At 45.0% G+C, this 21490-nt stretch overlaps 1 protein-coding gene across 4 annotated transcripts in view; it reads left to right on the top strand.

Annotated features, from left to right (window-relative positions):
- TECRL (trans-2,3-enoyl-CoA reductase like) overlaps positions 1–21490 on the top strand; it is a 211535-nt gene that overhangs the window by 60049 nt on the left and 129996 nt on the right. For 3 of the 4 annotated variants that reach the window (XM_075929239.1, XM_075929238.1, XM_075929241.1), the window contains 2 exons: positions 2282–2525; positions 5902–6001. In XM_075929239.1, the coding sequence (XP_075785354.1) occupies positions 5924–6001 (78 nt within the window). In that variant the 5' untranslated portion in view covers positions 2282–2525; positions 5902–5923. The remainder of the gene's footprint in view (positions 1–2281; positions 2526–5901; positions 6002–21490) is intronic. The other variant, XM_075929240.1, reaches the window with a different exon arrangement.

The raw sequence follows: 21490 nt of genomic DNA, 5'->3' as shown, positions 1-21490 counted from the left end.
CTTACCCAGCTAGACAGGAGGAAGCCACGGTTTATAAATCCCTGGAGATGCATGGCTTAGACCGTCTTTCCCTTGAGCTTGTGCCCAGTGCTGCTACCATGGAGAGTCCAACCCTGTTGCAAACACCAGGCCTGGGGATGGTCTCCTGAGGTAACCACAGGAAGGGCCCTGTGCCATCCAGCCACTGAGGAGAGCCCTAGCTAGCAACTGGGGAGCCCAAATTCTGTTCCTGGCATTGTCCTTCACTGTGAGGCATGGAGAGAGACATTGGTGCGGATGCTGCCAGAGCTCTCGGGTCGCTCAAACTGAGTGTTAATGACACGTCATAGGTGTTGCGCGAGAAACTCATTCATCTCGACACTTTCTCACGTGTTGTGTGTCAGGCAGCCGGGGTTCCCTGTAAATAGCTGCAACCTCTCTCTCTCTCTCTCTCCCTCTGGGGTGAGGCCTTCAAGAAATCTGTCCATGCTTAGGCAGTCGGTGTGCAGAGACTAAGTTTCCTTACTGACCCAGAACATCTCATTTCCTTACGAGCCTCCATTTGCTTGTGACGTTCACCCCCGGCCTTACCCTTTGTAAGCTCTCAAAGGCAGAGAGATTTTTTTTTTGTTTGCACAGGGGCTGGTACAAAGAAGGTTCTGGCCAAAGGGCATTACTGGAATAAAAATTAATTTATTCAAATGATAACACTGAATTAATAGAGAAAAACCTTCTCCACTCTGAGATTATGGTGTCAGTCAGCGGATCTTATTCACAATCTCATGAGGCTATATATAATTAGTTTCTAAGGGTGCATCTACACTGCACCATTAACTCAAAATAAGACACAATTTGAGCTACACAAATTATGTACATCTTGTCTGGATACTCTTTCAAAAGGGCTTATTTCATCTACATGGCGCCACATTTCAAAGTGAAGTGCTATTCCAAAACGTCCCTGACTCCTCGTGGAATGAGGCTTACTGGGACGTCGGAACAGCAAGCCTGAAATAACAGGTTTGCTGTGAAGACGAGGGATAGCTATTTTAGGATACTCTGGTGATTCTAAAGGGCATGGGGTTTCCGACGGCCACTCTGGGCAGAACTGAGGGCTTCTGGGGAAAGCACAGTGTTCTCCATGTGGTGCTGAGGACTACATAGATTCAGCCCCACCCCTTTTGCCCAAGGCCACACCCCTTCCAAGACATAGAGCAAAGCTCCTGCCTTGTCCAGGAGGCCCGGCCAGACTGTCAGCCCTGCTGTTGGCCATCTTATTGCCCTATCTTCCCTCCCTCCCCCAACAAACCCTCTCCCACCTCCAGGGCTGGCCTTACCATGAGGCAAACTGAGGCAGCTGCCTCAGGTGCCAGACTATGACGGGGGTGCCACTAGGACTCAGAGCGTTACTTAATTTTTGAACAAAGCATTTTAAGTTGTTAGTTCTCCTTCATTGGGGTAGGTAGCAGAGCAGGACCATGAGAGGATAGAACAGGGAGGCAGAACTGAGACTGTTCAAAGTTTTGGCCCAAGCAAGGGGAGCATGGAGGCGTCATTTGAGCTCCCCGCCACAGGTGCCAAAATGTTGTGGGCCGGCCTTGTCCACCTCCCCAGTGCCTGCTGAACGCCATAGAAAGGCTGATTGCAGCAGGCGGGAAGTGCTTGGACAGAGGGAGAGGAAATGATCTATCAGGTTTCTGAGCCCCCACTGTTTGCTTTCCCTGTGGGTGCTCTAGGCCTGGAGCACCCCTGGAGTTGGATCCTATGGTCAACATAACCTTTGTTTAAAAAAGGACACAACTTCCCCCACCACCACCATCAGAGCATTTCACTTCAGAATGCAAAGCCAGAAGGAAAGCACCTCATTAGGCATCAACTTTCTGTGGAGAACATGGAAATATTTTATCAACTGGTGCTCTCGAAAATATTTTGCTGCCTTTAGTGCACGCTCTGGGCCTGCTCCAGAAGCCCACTGCTGTCAACTGGCGTCTTCCAAATGACTTTGTGAGGGGTTGGGCCAGAACCTGCCTTCTGTACCATTATAGAGCTCATTGTCCATCTACCGCACATACAAACACATAAGTGAGATGACCAAAAAATGCCCCCGCAACTGAACAGAGATAAAGAGCCCAGGAGAGATGAAATGACATCTTTTTAAAAAGTGGAAGTCAAATCGTCCTGAGGAGAACAGGAAGCCTGAACTCCAGCAAGACAAGGCTAATTTTAAACTGAACAAAAGAAATAATTTGAAGCGCAACAAGCAAAAGTCACTCAAACTAACAGACTTTTTTTTTCTTTTTTCAAGCACATCAGAATCAGGAAGGCTGCCAAGCAACTACCAGGAGCCACTGGATGATCAAATTGCTAAAGGAGCACGGAGGGAAAACAAGGCTATTGCACAGGGACGAAATGATTTCTTTTTATCAGTCTACGCTGCAGAGGAGACGAAGGAGATCCTCACACTTTTTCAGTGTCCGTTCTGAGGAACTGTTCGAGAGTGAGGCGTGGATAGAGGTCGTTTCCAGAACAAATTGAAAAATGGAACAGTGGTAAGTCAGCAGATGGCATTCCCCAGGGGTTCTGAAGTATCTCAAAATATGAAATTGCAGGACTGCTAATTGTGGTATGTAACTATGGCTTAAATTAGCCTCTGTATCAGATGACTGCAGGAAAGCTAATATGGGAGGAAAAAAGAAAAGCTCCAGCAGCAATGTTGACAATTATAGGCCATTAAACCTAGCCTCAGTACCACACAAAATTCGTTGAAATCATCATGAAGTGCTGAATTATCAGATATGTTAAGGAACCGTCAATGTATCCTTTTCATTTAGGTGACTATTTTAAGGGAAATCCTGACTGGGCAATATACTAGGCTTCTTTGAGGGGATCAAATGTGTGGCAAGGGTGATCCATTGGAGATAATGTATTTGGACTTTCAGAGCCTCTGACAAGGTCTCTCACGAAAGGCTCTGAAGTGAAGTCATGGAAGAAAAGGCAAAATCCTCTGGTGTAGGATGGTCAGTTTTCACAGTGGAGAGAGGTAAATAGCGGTGACCTCCAAAGATTGGTGATGGGACTGTTGCTGTTAAGCACATTTGTAAATGATAAATGGTGAGACAGTAAAATTTGCAGACCATACAAAATTACTCAAGATAGTGAAGTCCAAAGCAGATTGAGACATTCAAAAGGGATCTTACAAAACTGGGCAACAAAGCAGTAGGGATGCGTCTACACAGCAGGGCTTAACTCTAAATAAGCTATGCAAATTGAGCTGTGTCCATTGTGTAGCTTATTTTGAAATAGCTTATTTCAAAATTGGGAGTGTCTACACAGCACTTATTTCGAAATAGAGCACTCTTCCTCCGACTTCCCTCACTCCTCGTACAATGAGGGTTACAGGAGTCAGAGTAAAAAGTCCCCTGGCTTGACAAAATTTCAAAACTGCCTGCTGTGTAGACACGAAGTAAGTTATTTCGAAATAACGTTGCTGTGTAGACATACCCTAGGCAATAAATGGAAAATGTATATTGGAAAACATCTCTCACCTATACATGCAAAATCATGGGGTATAAATTAGCTGTTACCACTCACACGAGAGATCCTGGAGCCATTGTGGTTAGTTTTCTGAAAACATTTGCTCATGTGTAGTGGTAGTCAAAGCTAACAATGGTAGGAAACATTAGGAGTGGTATAGATAATAAGACAGAGAATTTCATAATGCTGCCATAAATCCCATAGCTAGAACACTGGGTGAAGTCTTGTGACCCTGAGTGAAAAGAGGTGTGTTAGATTTGGGGAAAAAGTACAAAGAAAGGCAACAAAATTGAGTTTAGGGCATGGAAGAGGCCTCCCAAGAGATTACAAAGACTAGAAAACAGACGGCTATAGATGGCAATCTGTAAATCCATGAATGCTGTGGAGAAAGAATTAAGACGCATAGTTTACTTCTTCACATAACACAAAAACCATGTGTCCCCCAATGAAATTAGTAACAAATAGGCTTAAAACAGAAAGGTGTACTTCTTTACACAAGACACAGTCAACTGGTGATACTCCTTTCCAGGCAAGGTTGTGCAAGTCAGAATGGCCAGACTGGGTCAGCCCAAAAGTGCATCTAAGCCAGCGTCCTGTCTGCCAACAGTGGCCAATGCCAGATGCCCCAGAAGGAGTGAACACAACAAGTAATCCTCATGCGGTCCCTCTCCTGTCACCCATTTGCAGACAAACAGAGGCTAGGGACACCATTCCTACCCATCCTGAGCAATAGCCATTGATGGACCTAACCTCCATGAATCTATCTAGCTCTTGTTTGAATTCTGTTAAAGTTCTAGCCTTCGCTGCATCCTCTGGCAAGGAGTTCCACAGATTGACTGTGTGCTGCATGAAGAAAAACGTCCTTTTATTTGATTTAAACCTGCTGCCTATTAATTTCATTTGACTCCTACTTCTTATATTGTGGGAAGTATCTGTCTCTGGGTGATGATGGAAAGCAGGATGCTGGTCGAGATGGACTATTGATCTGACTTAGAGTGACCTTTCTTATGTTAGGTCAACGTAAGGCCAGATTTCTCAGAGCCCAACATCCGCATCCACTGTACTGAGCTCTGGCCATGAGGGTTCCTATTTTTCAGGTAGGCCACTCAATGTCGGCCTAGCAGAGCTGTCCCTGCAGTCAGTGACCCTTTTCACATTGGCTTCAAGGGAAGCAGAGTTACTTCTGTTCTGAGTAGAATTATAATTCACATGTTCAGGGTGAAAATCCCAGTTCCATGGAAATCAGTGGGAGTTTTGTCACTGACGTTAGTGGAGCCTGGATTTCCCTCTAGATGTCCAGCCCAATGGAGTCGCTGTCTTGAGTGGAGCCTTTGGAAGCCCCAAGAACATAAAAATAGAAACTCGACTAACCAAAAAACCGAAATCTTCAAAGGTGATGGAGCTCTGGATACTGGTCCACTGTGTTGTAAATCATCTTAATTGTTTTACGCTTTCTGCCGAGGGAGAATGTTTGCACGCATTTAAAATAAAAGCGTATATAAAACAGCGTATCTGTTGGGTTTCCTTGAATAGTATGGCCAATTGAACGGTGCATATTATGGAGACTTAAACAGAATCAGCAATTATGGAATTTGTGCTGGGTCTGCACACAGAGTTTCTCTGAACGTTGCTCTGGCAGGGTATGTGATACGCAGTGACATGGGGCGGGGGAATGAGTGTTCAGAAAAAAGCCCAGGCAGCCAGGAACCAAATTAAACTATTAATGGTTGGGAAGCTGGGAAGAAAGGCTGTCTGTCAACCTAGGTCAAGCCAGGGCTGTGAAGTGTAACCGCACTCCACCTCTGACCTGCCAAGTCATCAGTCTATCAGCACTCCCCCCAGCTCTTTGCTTTATGGGGTGATTTTAATGGTTTTTTTAACACACACCTTTGACCTTATCTGAACATTTTTTCCTGTGTGTGTGCTGCCCTCATGTTGCCCTTCAGAGCCTTGTTTTGTCATGCCCCGGTCTTCACTAGACAGACAGCGTCGTGCAGCCATTCCTCAGTGCAGTCAAATTTGCTGATGTGTCATTTTAACTAGGGGCTTTGTTAACAATGAAATCTTTCCGTAGAGCAGGTACAGCACACTTGCACATCACCAGCCGAAAGCAACCTTCATCCTCGTAATACCTTCCTTTGTATTGTAGACTGCTGAGATTGGCAAAAGTGCTATTTGCAGTTCTGCGTATTCATGGATGTCTCCTGGCTTGGCCTGCAGAGGGGGTGCTACCGGGCACAACCGTGAGCACCCCAAAGAGAAGCTGAAAAGGCACTTCATATACAATTCACTGTAGGCCACATGACAGAAGTACCCTTTTAAGAGGACTTAAAAATGAACACTTGTCTAAATTTTCCTCTGGAAAAAAAAATCTATGCTTCTTGTTTTCAGGAGGTGAGGCTAGACAATCATAATGCTCCCTTCTGGTCTGGGCGCCATTGAAGTCAATACACAACTCCCATTGATTTCAATGAGGTCAGGATTTCAGCCGGTGAGTATATTTTCAAAAGCACTTTGGTTTGTTGGGAACTATTGATTTGATCGGATCTGGCGTCATTTTGTTTTAATCGACCCCTGGGGATAAAGCACAGCTGAGAGGTCTAGTCAGGAATGGGTGGTGAAGAAATTAACAGCCCTCAAGGAACTCAGCGGATGCAAAATAAAGCCAATGACGCTATGTTGAATTACACCAGGAGAAAATTTTGTCCCAGAGAAGACTCTTTTTCCCCCCAGAAACGTGCCAATATCCAAGACAGTGGTACAAGCAGGGAAACCCTTCTGTCTGCATGACATCAGTTGATTGGTTGTTTGAAAGGAAAATGTCTCCATCGCTATTTCCATTGAATTGTTCCAGCGTATATTTTGTATTTCTCGCAAACCACTAAATAAGGGAGGGGGCAATTATGTCACGATCCATAAACAGGTTTTACCAACAAAGACTGGAAAATAGACAGTGTCCAGAATGGCTAGACTTTTTATCTATAGTGCCAGGAAGCAGGTGAAGACCCTTTTGGTATTGTAATGCACTTTCTCTGATCATTGGTTTTTTTTCTCCTTCGCCCTTGGATATGTTTCTGTGTCACTTTGGAGTCATATCAGTTATGTCAAGATGCATCAGATCACGGAGAGCGGCTATAAAGAATCGCTACTCTAAAGTCATTCAGACTTCAATTAGGCAAGCAATTAGTAATAACTTTGGGGCACCATCACACTTCCCTTCTCCCCCCCCCCCCCCACACGGGTGATAATTTGTCAAGCATCATCAGGTAGTATAAAGAAAGCTATAGAGTAATAAGAATGCATAGTCTGCCCTTTGTTAATTACACTTGAATGAGCAAGCGGTCCCCTCTGCTGAACAAAGTCCGCAGCAAAAGGTTGGTTGGTTTTTTTTTTTTTTTTTTTTTTCACTGTTTGCTCATCTGCTGGCTAAGTGCTTAACATTTAAAGCAATCAAAACAACAAGCAAGAGGTGAAGATGATCACACTCAACTGAGACTGAAAATGGTCAAATGTTAGTTGAAACTGATTTTTTTCAATAACAAATAGCTTTTTTTGGTCAAAATCACAACATTTAGAAAAAAGCATCCATAATTGAAATTTTGATCAAAATACTTTGGTGGGGGATGAATATGGAGCAATTTTCCTGTCTGACAGTTTTGGAGATTTCTTTCTTATATAAAAATACTTAAACAAGAAGTATTTTATATGAAAACTTTTTAAAGATCAAAAACCAAAAGACATTTCACTTCTGATTTTATCAGATGGGGCTTCTACTTTTTTTAATAGAAATTTCCATTTCTTTTGTCTTGTTCCAACTGAACTGACAATTTCCCATGAGCTGGAAAATCAGATTCCCATCCAGCTTGAACTGAAACCTGATCTTCAGGCTAACATGGTATAACTGCAAGAGCAGCTTGATACCTATTTTATTGAATACGAAATTCTGTGTGTTTGGAGGAGTTTCTGACATTGGAGTTAATTGGGGGACTAGTCCTGGTTTCTTCATAAAGTTAGCTGAAATAGTTCAGATGGTAAAACCACCCCTCCTGTTGGTTTGCCATTACCTCCAAGATTAGCCCCATCAATTTCAACTAAGGGGATCACATAGAGGGAGAATGACTTTATGGTTAAGGAACTGGCTATGGAGGCAGCAAACCTAGGTTCTTCTTGGCTCTACTCCACAAGAGTCTTCCTGGATCGTATGGACAATTTACTTAAACTCTGGTTGTTTTTTTTGTTTTTTTTTTTCCAGACAGGTTTGAAAAAAATGAGACAATAGTATCCTCTTTGTTTAATCAATTTTCATTGAAAACTATTTGTATATGTAGAGTGTCTCACATAGGGACCCAAATGTCTCTGGAAACTTTAGGTCCTACTGTTTTGCAATCTATGATGTAACAAAATAATTTTGGGTGTCTCTATTCCCCAGAGTGAGGAAGGAGTCTACAGTATGTCTCACAAAATCATGACAGGTATGGAGAAAGTGAATAAGGAAAAGCTATTTACTAGTTCCCATAACATAAGACCTAGGGGCCACCAAATAAAGTTAATGAGTTGTAGATTTAAAACAAACAAAAGGAAGTGTTTCTTCATACAGTGCATAGTCAACCTGTGGAACTCCTTGCCAGAGGATGTGAAGGCCAGGAGTTTAACAGGGTTAAAGAACTAGATAAAGTCTCGGAAGTTAGGTCCATCAATACTTAGCCAGTACAGGTAGGAATGGTGTCCCTACTCAGAAGCTGGGAATGGGTGACAGAGGGATCGCTTGAAGATTCCCTGTTCTGTTCATGCGTTCTGGGGCATCTGGCATTGGCCTCTGATAGACAGGACACTGGGCTAGATGGACCTTTGGTGTGACCTAGTGTGGCCATTCCCATGTTCTTCATTACTATCCTATGGAAGCCACTGACAACCTACCCATTGTTTACAAAGATGTCAGTATGTGGTATTCTGTCGTTGAGCTTACAAATTAGTCTCCCGTGTCATGTGGCCTTGTCACTTGTTCCTGATTAGGTCACTTAAACTTCCCCAGGAGCCCAGTGAAGGAAGATCAAAGAGAGCACCTCCAGCAGAAACTCTAGAGTCTGCTGGTTTGTGGAAAATTCTACCAGAGCTCCATTTGTGACTCATGAGCAGGGCCGGCTCGAGCCCTTTTGGAGCCCTGGGCCTGGGAGCGTGGTGCTGCCCCCAGGTGCAGGGTGCATGCGGCGGGAGCCCACCTCCCCCAGAGTGCACAGGTCTGTCTCTGAGGCGCTTGGTGCATGCGCAGGCCAGTCATGGCTGCTGGCGCGCAGCCCGGGGCCCACCCCCAGGTGCATGGCGCTTATGCTGCACTGCCCGGCCAGCACTGCTGGCACACGCGGCGGGCCTTGCAGGGCCCCACAGCCGTAGGGGGAAGGGTGCTGCTGGCTGGCACCATGGGGCCAGCACTGCGGAAGCCAGGCGCGCGGCTCCTGATGGTAGCTATAAGGGTTGCTGTGCGCCCCTTACAGCTGCCATCAGGCGCCCCATATCGGTTGGCACCCTGGGTAGCTGCCCAGCTCGCCCATGCCAGCTCGCCCATGCTCGTCTGGCCCTGATCTTGAACAGCAGGACCCCAGGCATACCAGTCCATTCAACTGGAGCGCTTTGCGCACTCTTCGTAGGCGTGACGCTCTGCGCTTCGCAGTCCACACCCAAGCTCCCATGGATCTCGGGTGTAGACACTCGTCCTACCCGCTGAGTCCTAGTCACATTTTCCTGCCCTGCAGATTAGCCTTGACCGACTAGCAAAACCCTGGGGCCTGGCCTACCCTAGACCAGGCAGGTCAGCTTAAGATACGTCCTCCATTTATACATAATGCATAGCTGGATTTGGCTTGCCTTAAGCCGAGCTGCTGCAGCATCTATACCGCGGGAAGCTGCCGGGAGCACACCTTCATCCAGCTTCCCTGACTCCTCACAGAAAGAGGAGTATGCAGGGGTGGCCCACAGCACTCGATTAGGGAGTCTACAGTAGACCTGCTAAACCCAACTCTGACAGATCAACCTCCGGAGGCTGGTCTTCTCTGTAGCGTAGACAAGCCCTGAGGGAAGGGATGGTACAAAACGATACCGCCCTGCAGTACCTACCTAAGCCCATTCCGAAGAGATGCTACCAGAGCACTCCAACCTCTCAGAAAAACAAGGAGGGGTGATTGGCTAATGCACATGGATATTTTGTTCAGATTGGCACCGGCCAGGATTAGGGTGGTAACTACCAACAGCAGGAGGGTAACCTGTAAGCAGTTTGTATCGGTGATGATTGAAGGGTTACACTGATACGCATATGCCCAAGACAGGTGGACATCGCTTTGGTGCGAGTACTCCACCAGTGCTTTGTGAACCACAAACCTGGCTGAGCTCCTTCACTGTCAAGCCATTGTGAACATGGAGGCCTGCTGAATCAGCAGCTAGGGGGGTGAACAGCGAAGCCCCCAGAACAGCAGCGCTAGCAGAATTAGCAACTTTTCAGAGGCTGGGAATCCTTCCCAACAGCCATCACCGGTACCTGCTGCCCAAGTGTCAAAAGCACCTGGGGGTTTAGAAGCACAAGTCACTTGTACTCCTAAATCACTGTTTGAAACTGTCTGCCGGCTGCAGTGCAGATACCCTATCCACAGGTTTCTTTGAAAACCTTGTGCTGGTTCCCATTAGAACTGCCTGTACTTAATGAGCTCTGCAAATAACCTTTCCCTGAAATGGAAAAAGCAATTATTAATCAGATTTCACAGATGTTTATAAAGGAAAAAAATAAGATTGCTGGGGCCAGGTCTTCTGGTCTGTTGTGGGACGCAGGGATCTGGTCCCTTTCTCTTGTGGAGATGTTTTGTCTGGATAGAAAAGCACCAGTGACGGGTAGCAAGCTACTCCATGCGACACAGGAGGGGCGGTTGGCAAATGGAATACAGAGTAGGCCTTGAATATTTGGGCCACTATACCCCCATCACTTACACAGAATGATTGTTCTACCCCTTTGGGTTCAGCCCCACTGTACATCTGGGTACTATTGTGATTGACAAGCCCCTTAGTCCAATAAAGCACAATGAGCGATGAAGAACTAACGGTTGGGGAAAGTTACAAGTGAGCAAGGCAACCCTGCTGGTGTCTGTCCAGCATGCGACTGATGGAAGTGCAGGCAACAGACACAATCTTTTCACCTCCCACTGATTTGGAAGAACCGCTGCTGTTCAGGGAGAGAGTGCTGAACCTCATTTGATTGAACTGTTAGTCCCTGCAACACAAGCCTCCTAGTGCACGAGGGTTGAGATCCAGGCTTATTTCAGACACGGATCAAAGAAGAACTAGAGGCACAACTGATGTCGTTTTGCCCCAGTGCAAGCTGCTATGATGGAACGCAGGCTCAGTGAACCACTCACGTAGAATAGTGATAGAAATGTAGCCGTGTTAGTCTGGTGTAGCTGAAGCAAAATACAGGACTGTGTAGCACTTTAAAGACTAACAAGATGGTTTACCATGAAAGCTCATCATCTAATAAACTATCTTGTTAGTCTTTAAAGTGCTACATAGTCCTGTTTTTTGCTTGAACCACTCATGTTATTTATACCACAAACTTTGCCTCTGACGGTGGGTTTCCAAGGTTTCCTGGCCTGCCAAGCACATAATCTTGGCCTAATGTCTATTATGATGCTAATCTACTTGTTTGGTAAGGAGTCATTAAAAACCCATCTTACAAAGTGCAGGGAGGGGGGGTTGCTAGCAGCCTTCAACTACCTAAAGGGGGGTTCCAAAGAATGGAGATAGGATGTCAGTGGTGGCAGATGTCAGAATGAGGAGCCATGGTCCCAAGTTGTAGTGGGGGAGATCTAGGTGGGATATTAGAAAAATGTATTTCCCTAGGAGGGTAGGTCAGCTTCACAAAGCCCTGGCTGGGATGACTTAATTAGGGTTGGTCCTGCTTTAGAGCAAGGGATTGGACTACACTACCGCCTGTGGTCTTTTCCAGTCCTAATCTTCTATGATATTTTCCCTTGACTTTGATGGGCTTTGGAGCAAACCCATAAATAGCATAATTTGTATTATCTTAGCTTGTAGGACTCCATTATGCTAGGCACTGTATACACTCAGAAGCACTAGATAGTTTCTACTCCGAAAAGCTTACAGTCCAAGAAGACAACAGATATATAGGCAGACTATGGGGAGATACAAGGAAAAGGTGAGCTGATAACTTATAAGACGGTGGGTTAAATAACAAACTTTGGTGTTCTTAAATGCCTTCACAGCACCAATGGTCTCCATAAAGAGTTGTGCTGGACATCAAAATCATCATCTTTTTTTTTTTCCCTTGGGAACATGTTGATTTCAAAATTTCCAGAATTCCATTGAAACAGAACACTGTGCTGCCCAGCGACATTTCAAAACATCAAAAATGTTGACAGTTAGGAAGAAGCGATATCATTGCCCTTGAAAATGTTGACGTTTTTTCAGTCTGACACTTTCACATAGTTTTCAGAGGTGTTCTTCAAAAATGCTCAGTGTGTCAACTTTCAATCCCATTTAGGAAATAAGGAGCAAAGTAGAAGAGTTGGAATTTCCTGTGACATGGCAACTGGGTTTTCCCGATAGCTTTAGTAAATCGTAACCACTCTACTAGGATTTCGTATTCAAATGTTGTAGTCATTTATGGTTCGTCAGTTTACATGCTGAGTGGTATCTTGTCTGATTTCTAGGAAAACTTCATGCTGTAGTGGGGTTTTTCCCTCATTAAAAGAGATCTTGCATGGTGGTGGAAAAGGATGCCCTATTTCAGTGAGGGAATTAAGCACGCATCTAGCTTCAGACATGTCAATAGCACCCTGAAATCAGTGCTAAAATGGGATATCAGAATATAGATAAAACCTCTTATCTGAATCAACATGAAACTGTTGGCCTTTAGCCGGGGTGTTCTCATGTGCTCTCTCTCTCCCTCTCTCTCTCTCTCTCCTTAGACTACCAACAATATTGTGGGTGGATTTGTACTGAGTCAAAGAACAGATCATGAATCCTAACTTCCATTGTAAGACTTTACATTTAAAGTACAATGGATTTTCCAAAACCACCTGGTCACCTGGCTCTTTTCAGCTTTGCCTGTGAAAACATTGCCCTCTAGTGGAAGGAAGTGGAATCTCATGTCTGTTTTGCTCCCAAGCCTACCCAGCTAGTTTATGATTCTACAGGGATACTGCTGAGATACCGCTAATAGATTTTTTTTTTGAAGGCCCAGGATTAGGTCCTGGAGTACCTGCAGCACACGTGTGATGTTGTAATTGACGTAACAAATCTATGTATGGCTTTAATGGTACTAAGGACACTCCACGTTGGTTTGAATGGCCGTAGAAATTATATGCATTGTAACCAAAGATAATGAAGTACAAGAAAAAAATCAAGCTGTGCAATCGGTAACATCTCCGTGGGGTGAATGTTATAAAACATCAGACCGTATGCTTCTGTAGACAGAAGGGGCTAGCAAGTTGGGATGTAAAATCCCATTTAATTAATCAGTCAAACGTTACGTTTAACCAGTTAACTGATTAAATAAGGGATGGAGGAGGGGGCATAACCCGTAAGCATCACGCAGTAAGAATGATGCCTACTGGTTAACCATTCACATCCCTACTAGCAGCATCCATAACTCCCACTGTTTCCCAAGAGTTTCTGCTTTTTGAATGTCAGGCTCCTTACTTAAATGCTGAGCTCTTCTGAAAGATTGTCTATGTACTGCCCCTTCCTCAGGTGGTGTAGATAAGCTGTGCTTTCTGGAAGCCTATGGGACAAATCCAAAGTTGGTGTAACTTGACCTGCCTCTATAGATGTCCATGGAGTGATGCTGAGGCTATAGCATTTATAACTGGAAAATACCATGAAAATTGGATAGGGTAATAATAGCCAAACTCTATTTGACAGGTAAAATGAAAAAAAATAGTCTGGTAGCACTTTATAGACTAACAGAACATGTCAATGGGATCATGAGCTTTCATAGGCACAGCCCACTTCTTCAGATGCTTGGAGCGTTGAATGTCTAGGACCAAAATAGATAGGGGACACAGGAGGAGAAGTGGAAGAAGGGAAAATTGCAAGGGGGGGGGGGAGAAAAGGCAGGGGGTAAAAAATATATCAAGGGAAAGCCGAGATGGAAAGCAATTGGAAAAACAAATAGTCTATAAGCATCTAAAGACTAGATAGTCAAAGGGGACAGATAAGAGCCATTAATTAGCGAACAATAAAGTCAAACACTTAAAGACTGATGAAACATCATCTAGATGGAATCATGAGATTCTTCAAAGAACCATTGTCGCCTTCATTGTTTAATAGATAGGTAATGACCTAACCATCCAGTATCTTTGTTTATTCCAGAGGTGTGAGAATTGAACTTGTGAATGAGTAGAAGTTCCAGTCTTTCCCTATGTATTTGGCTTCTGTAATTGGTTTGTAACAAAACAGCCACTTGAAGATCTGTTAATGCACGCCCAAGGAGGTTAAAGTTTGTTAGTTTATAAAGTGCTACCAGACGATTTGTTGTTTTTTCAGTTTATCTGTACAGGCTAACTCGGCTATCCCCTGAAGCTTCTCCCTGACAGGTAAATAAGATATTAGGGAGATGCACAGCAAACAGTCAACCAGTGGAACTCCTTGCCAGAGGATGTTGTAAAGACCAGGACTTTAACAGGGTTCAAAAAAGAGCTGAGGAATTCATGGAGGTTAGATCCATCAATGGCTTTTAGTCAGGAGGGGTAGGAATGGTGTCCCATGTCTGTCAGAGGATAGGAATGGGTACAGAAGAGGGATCACTTGATGATTCTGCTCACTCCCTCCAGCACACCTGGCATTGGCCACTGTCAGAAGACAGGATCGGGGCTAGATGGACCTTTGGTCTGAACTAGTATGGCCGTTATGTATCAGAGTGAAATAAATGAAGATTTTAGGCCCTGTCCTGCTGTCCAACTAGCCCCCATCAAAATTGTGTGAAAAGTGTGAGTCCATGAGGAAATGTGCAGGAAAAAGCAGTCATCTGGCCTGGCCCTCAGGCATGCTGTTTCCACTTCATAGCCACCTAAACTCCCGTTACTCTTGTGCATTGCACAGTGTGGATGAGAAATAGCAGAGAGAAAGGGGGAGGAGCTTCTCTTATGCCCCACCCACCAGCAATCAGATTTCTAGAGCTCTACTGGAAAAAGGTGTACGTTCACGGTACAGTCTTATCAATATACTGGAGGCAGCATGATGTAATAGAGAATTTCCCAAAGTTTTCTTTTTGTAGTCTCTATGGCTTGTAGGAGCCTGTGATAGACCCAGTGTTCAGGGTTAGCAATATTTTTTTCCCTACAAGTAGCCAACGTATTATCTTGCTGTACACTCAAGACATGTCAAAGGGTACACTCTCGATTATTTTTTTTTTTTTTGGTAAAGGTCTTTAAATCTAGTCAAGCTCTTTTGCAACCTGAAAAGCAGCATATGCTTTGGTAGTCCTAAAACTGGATCTCAGGTTTTGTGATGGCAACATGAGTTGATGACTCATTCGTTCTGCAAATAAAAATACATTTTTTGAAGCGGTCCGCTGTTGTGAAAAAATTAGATGTAGTGATTCGTTAATTCATGTGGCATTGGCGCTCTTTCTGGCAGCGATCATGGATCTGTTTGTGAGCTTCCTTGGCAAAACACCAAAATGCTTCCCGTAGAGGGCAAACCTGAGGTGCTCTCTTAGCACCAAGGGGTTTTGTATTCACAACAAAAGGAACGTTGAATTCAGTTCCGCAATCTGTAGTTAGGCACTTAACTAAATGGCTTCACCAATTTTCCTGTAGTTTGAGAAATGACTCTATGTAGTACCTACTATTTGTTAGATGCCTGCAAGTCACCAGGGCCTGATGAAATGCATCCTAGAATACTCAAGGAGCTGTTAGAGGAGGTATCTGAGCCTCTAGCTATCATCTTTGGAAAATCATGGGAGACAGGAGAGATTCCAGAAGACTGGAAAAGGGCAAATATAGTGCCCATCTATAAAAAGGGAAATAAGAACAACCCAGGAAACTACAGACCAGTTAGTTTAATTTCTGTGCCGGGGAAGATAACGGAGCAAGTAATTAAGGAAATCATCTGTAAATACTTGGAAAGTGGCAAGATGATAGGGAACAGCCAGCATGGATTTGTAAAGAACAAATCATGTCAAACCAATCTGATAGCTTTCTTTGATAGGATAACGAGTCTTGTGGCTAAGGGAGAAGCGGTGGATGTGGTATACCTAGACTTTAGTAAGGCGCTTGATATGGTCTCGCATGATATTCTTATCAATAATAGGTAAATACAACTTAGATGGGGCTGCTATAAGGTGGGTCCATAACTGGCTGGACAACCGTACTCAGAGTAATTATTAATGGTTCACAATCCTGCTGGAAAGGCATAACAAGTGGGGTTCCGCAGGAGTCTTTTTTGGGACCGGCTCTGTTCAATATCTTCATCAACGATTTAGATATTGGTATAGAAAGTACGCTTATTAATTTTGCAGATGATACCAAGCTGGGAGGGGTTGCGACTAATCTGGAGAATAGGGTCATAATTCAAAATGACCTGGACAAATTGGAGAAATGGTCAGAGGTAAACAGGATGAAGTTTAATAAAGACAAATGCAAAGTGCTCCACTTAGGAAGGAACAATCAGTTTTAGACATACAGAATGGGAAGCGACTGTCTAGGAAGGAGTACGGCAGAAAGGGATCTAGTGGCCTACCAGTTGAATATGAGTCAGCAGTGTGATGCTGTTGCAAAGAAAGCAAACATGATTGTGGGAGGCATTAACAAGTGTCTCGTGAGCAAGACACGAGGAGTCATTTTTCCACTCTGCTCTGCGCTGATTAGGCCCTCTGACTTTAGAGCCCTGGTGTGATGGGACTTCATAGTGGTGAAGGAGCTGGGTATGATGGGGTGACACTGACCTTCTCAAAGCTCACAGAGAAGGGAAAGTTACACGTGCTTCCCCCATGGATACTACTGATTTAGAAGAGTCTCAGAACTATGCGCATGGGACATGCATTCATCAAGCATGGAACATGTACATGATGCTAATCTCAAAGATGTTCCCTTACTAAACAAGTTAGTTTCCTGGGATTTAAGGGTAGAATTTTCAAAAACACTCAGTCCTGATCTACACTAGGACTTTATTTCAAAATAACTCCCCTTAGCTTGAATTTATAGGCAGAGTGTCCACATGACCAAGCAAAAATAAAGGGCTGCAGAATTTGAAATCTGTACTCCTGCTTTTCATCAGGAGTAATGCTAATTACCAAATAGTTATTTTGAAATAATGGTAGTGTGGACACTCTGGTGCCACTGTTTCAAAGTAATTACTTCTCAGAGTAATTCAAACTAATTACTCCCCTGTGCTTCCTGCAGCTCTTCATCCTAGGTAGCACGTTCACATTAACAGAGCCTGTCTCGGACTAATTGCAAGGCTTCTCCATAGTGTGGACATGCAAGTTCGAATTTGTAAAATTGGAAGTTAAGTCAAATTTACTAATTTCAAAATACTTTCCCAGTATAGACATGGCCCAAGTGAAGTAAGTGCCTGATTCCCATTGGAAGTCAATGGGAGTTGGGTGCTTGACTCGTTTAAACGATAAAGCTAAGATTTTTCCCAAGTGACTAGTGATTTCTGAGTGCAAGCTCATTTAATGCTTTATGAGGGCCTGGTCTTCAGGAAGGGCTGAATACCCGATCTGACACCATCAAACCCCTTTAAAAAAGTATAAATTGGGCATCATCATTTTGGAAAATTATAAGTTCAGGGCCAGTTCAAAGACTACTGAAGTCAATGGAAAGACATTTCCTCTAGGGACTTTGGATCAGACCCTGGAATCTAACCCTACACCCAACAAAGTTTTCTTTTTCTTTCCTTTCAGAGGGTAGGAAACAGCTGAAATAAAATGGAGGGGGGCGGGGTATCAGCGAGATATTCACATTTAAATAAAGCCCATTTTGCAGATGTTGGGGTTAAGGTGCATGGCAATCAGTGCAGCTGCCATGTTTTGTGCTAATTGTCATCCCTGTTGTTCTTTTATATTCAGCCCACATGCTCGAAGAAGAAGTGAAGAGACAATTTCCCATCAGCTAATTATTATGTTGATGTTATTAATTTGGACTAAGGATAATAATAAGATAGTGCACACCAAGAAAGAATTCATTATGCAATTAATTGCTCTGATTAGGGTCAACACACGAGATAAGGTTTACATAGCATTTAAGAAACAATTAGTTTTGATGGCTATTCTGCCGCCTAAGACATGGAAATCCAGGGTGTGAGTTTTACATTTTTCTCCCCACCCGCATTCATATGCTAAGTTCTCTGATAAACATCACTTGTTCAAAAGAAAATGGAAATCAGTGGAGTGAAGCAAAGCGGGGTAATGAGGTATTATTGATACAGTCTGTAAATGTTCCAATTATTCCTGCCTTTGGTTTGGAAATGATTTTGCAGCAAATGCAGGAAAAATGGCTTGGACAAAGTCAGTTGGGATCCTTCAGTTGCTGCTGCTGTGTTTCCCCCTAATAGCCATGGAGAGGGCTTGATTATAGTCCTCTTTCTGAATTTATTTTTGCTCTCCCTTTATGGTTGCCGGCTTTGGAGTGCTCTCCTGTAGCCCAGCATCCGTGATACGTGGAGCACCTGCTGCCTGTTGGTTGGCCGTCAATGAAACTGAACGTGTCCTTGCATCTTCCGTGCGTTGGTTCCCGTTTCCCCAAGATTCTGAACGAGGAAGCCAAAGCAGCATGGCCTCATGAGGCATCACTCGTGCGGGACAGACTATGCACCTCATGGGTGGGTTTAGCTTTGGCCTAATGCGGTTCCTACGGAAGTCAATGGGAGGATTTTACCGTTGGCGTCAATGGGAGCCCAGTTGGGTCAAAATGCTGAGGAAGGAGAGCGAAGGGATCCCAGCCGGTTCTGAGTCTCCCATACTAGCACTGAAAGCGTTAATTGGAGCACAAGCTCAGTGAAGGTATCTAGCCATACCTGGAAGGTGGGCCAGCCCCATTGACTAAGGAGTTCCATATGGAGGAAGAGCTGGTGGTTAGAACTATGGGAGGAAGGTGGATGTGGAAGCGGGAGGCAGGAACTCTGTCAGCCTCTCTCGGGTATGGGGGGGAGAGCCCGAGGAGGGTTTTAGCTGTGGACCAAGAGAGGGCTAAAATACCAAGCCTGCGGAAGACGAGTTCCATTTTCACCCTGGGACTGAATGTGGGATCCCCGTGAGCCCCACATGAAGGCTGAGTTGAGAGGCTGTGAAGAGGCCTGACAACAGGGTCAGTAGCAAAAGTGGGTCTGAGTATGGATAGACCTTGCCTGCTAAGTGCAGGTTCCCTGCACTGGAACCCAGAGGGAGCTAGGAAACCCCCATGGAGAGAATGAAGGGTGATGGGAGCCGCTGTGAGAGAACGTTATAAACACCCCAGAATCTTGGCGAAAGGAAATTGGATTTTGTTACCCTTGAAGGGGCAGATTTGAAGAGGAGAGCTGTTAGTCAAGTCCTGAGTCTCTGATTCTCAGATCTCAGCTTCCACCCACTCACCTAAATAATTGGCTAGATTTTCAAAACACTCAGCACCTAACATTTCCCATTGATCTCTTCTGAAAAGCTGGCCAATTACTTAGCTGCCATAATGGGAGTGAATTGTTGTTTGAAAATGTGGTCAAAACAATCCACGTCCTCCCCCCACCACAGGCATCCCTTCGAATACACTTTTCATTGCATAGCCGCATACTCTATTGTAGCATTGTTCAGGATTGTCCTTCGACTTAGAGCCCTGTGGACACCTCTCCAGAGAATGTACATAAACAAGTTGAACTAAGCCGTAGCAATTAGAACGGTGGAAATAGGTCTCTAAGGGTACGTCTAAACTACATGCCTCTGTAGGCAGAGGCATGTAGATTAGACAGATCAGCAAAGGCAAATGAAGCCGCGATTTAAATGATCGCGGCTTCATTTACATTTACATGGCTGCCGCGCTGAGCCGAGAAACAGCTGATCAGCTGTTTGTCGGCTCGCCACTAGTCTGGACGTTCCCCCTGTCGACATCAAAGCCCTTTGTCGGCAGCCCCGGTAAACCTCATTCCACGAGGAATAACGGGGCTGCCGACAAATGGCTTTGATGTCGACAGGGGGAACGTCCAGACTAGCGGCGAGCCGACAAACAGCTGATCAGCTGTTCGTCGGTTCAGCGCGGCAGCCATGTAAATGTAAATGAAGCCGTGATCATTTAAATCGCGGCTTCATTTGCCTTTGCTGATCTGTCTAATCTACATGTCTCTGCCGACAGAGGCATGTAGTCTAGACACAGCCTAAGATGCTACATCTGTGTATCTAAAGGCAAGGACTGCATGGCTGAGCATTGGTGTAACCAACTAACCAGTGGAACGCATTGCCATGGGATGTTGTGATGACCCAAAGTGTACTTGTGTTAAAGAAAGAAATGGAGAAGTTCAATGAGGACAGGCCCATCCATGTATGAGCCAAGATGAAGAGGGATGTGACTTCATGATCCCTAAACCCGACTCCCAGAAGCTGAGCAAAGGAAGAGATGTATCACTCTATCATTGCCCTATCCTTTACTCTGCCCCTGAAATCCTTTACTCTGCCCTTGAAGTCTCTTATGGCCTGTTGTGGGAGACAGGATACTGAGCCAGCAGGGCTCCTCTTAAGCTCTGAAGAATAACCAACCCTGTAGACTCCTGCTTTGCCTCTCTGGATAGCTGAGCAGGTGGATGGGGAGTTGGCAGAGTGTTGGCTTTCCCCTTCAGGCCCCGGCCAGCCCAGCTGAGCTAGCTTTCAAGGCACCATAAATTGTTGCTGTAGTGGACCAATACTTAATTACAACCCCCTTCCTGGAGCAAGAGGGAACTGTATTGTTCTCCCTGGTCCACTCTTGCTGTTTTAGCACATGCCTCCCAGCATCGGGCATCTTCCTTAAGGCTCCAAGAGTCAAGTGCGCACATGAAAATCCTGCTTGCTTTTTCTCTCAAGGCCTGACACAGTGTTGTAACCCTTGGGCCTGGCAATGCCGGGTAGGGGCTAGACGGCACTTTTAGGTGCAGCTCTGAGCACAGGGCAGCGTGTAAGCTGCCCCAAATGGGAGTGGCATGCAGTGGCACACTGAATCCATGGGAGGTGGGGTTTGTGCCCTGCCTAGTACAGGTGCGTAGTCTGACTCTCAATCTGGCACATCAGGACTAGTTCGAGTGTAGCCAGCTCCTTCCGTTTCAAATGTTTGTTGCGGTTTCAACGAAGTGCCGGCGGCCGTCCCCATCTGGAACTCTGGGCACAGAGATATCCCTGGCGTTACCGCAGAATCTGGACCTTTGAATTAACCAGTGATTTCCTCAGGCCTGTTAACTTCAATGGTGCTATGCTCATTTACACCAGCTGGTCCCTTAGGCCTTGCACAATTCCACATGCATAAAAAGTTAGATTAAGTTCCTCCCTCTCTTATCCCCCACCCCCGCCCAATCACAGCGCTCTGTTGCCTGGGGAGAATTTAATGGGGGTGATTGGCTTGTTTGTTCTTTAATTTCAAGGTGACTTACTGTCTGTGTTTCCATAATGAGATGTGGACGCCTTCCGTCAAGAGCTTTTATTAGTGGCAAAAGATAGGCAGCAATCAATTTTTTGTAATTGACTAGAGAATGTAATTTGCCCTGGGGTCGGCTTGGAAATGGTGCTTTTTATGAGTAAGAAAAAAAAAAAAGGAGGAATTGGAAGGAGTAACTGGAAGTGGGACTGGAGCATGCATGGCCATTAAAGACTAGCACTTAAGTCCAGGACAACCCCCGTTAGGGAACTGTACCAAAGAGTCCAAGTGCAGAAGTAGTGGCTCTCTGTAGACAGGCCCTCAGTCAAAGCCCAATGAGAGCAGGGTCCATGGATGGGAGGAATCCGAGGGGTGCAAGAGATCTTAGGAGTCATCGAGTCCAACCC

This window comes from Pelodiscus sinensis, chromosome 5 (genome assembly GCF_049634645.1).
Source record: "Pelodiscus sinensis isolate JC-2024 chromosome 5, ASM4963464v1, whole genome shotgun sequence".
Taxonomy (NCBI): Eukaryota; Metazoa; Chordata; order Testudines; family Trionychidae; genus Pelodiscus; species Pelodiscus sinensis.
The sequence above is the reverse complement of the archived record's forward strand: the minus strand, read 5'-3'. Positions and strand labels throughout refer to the sequence as shown.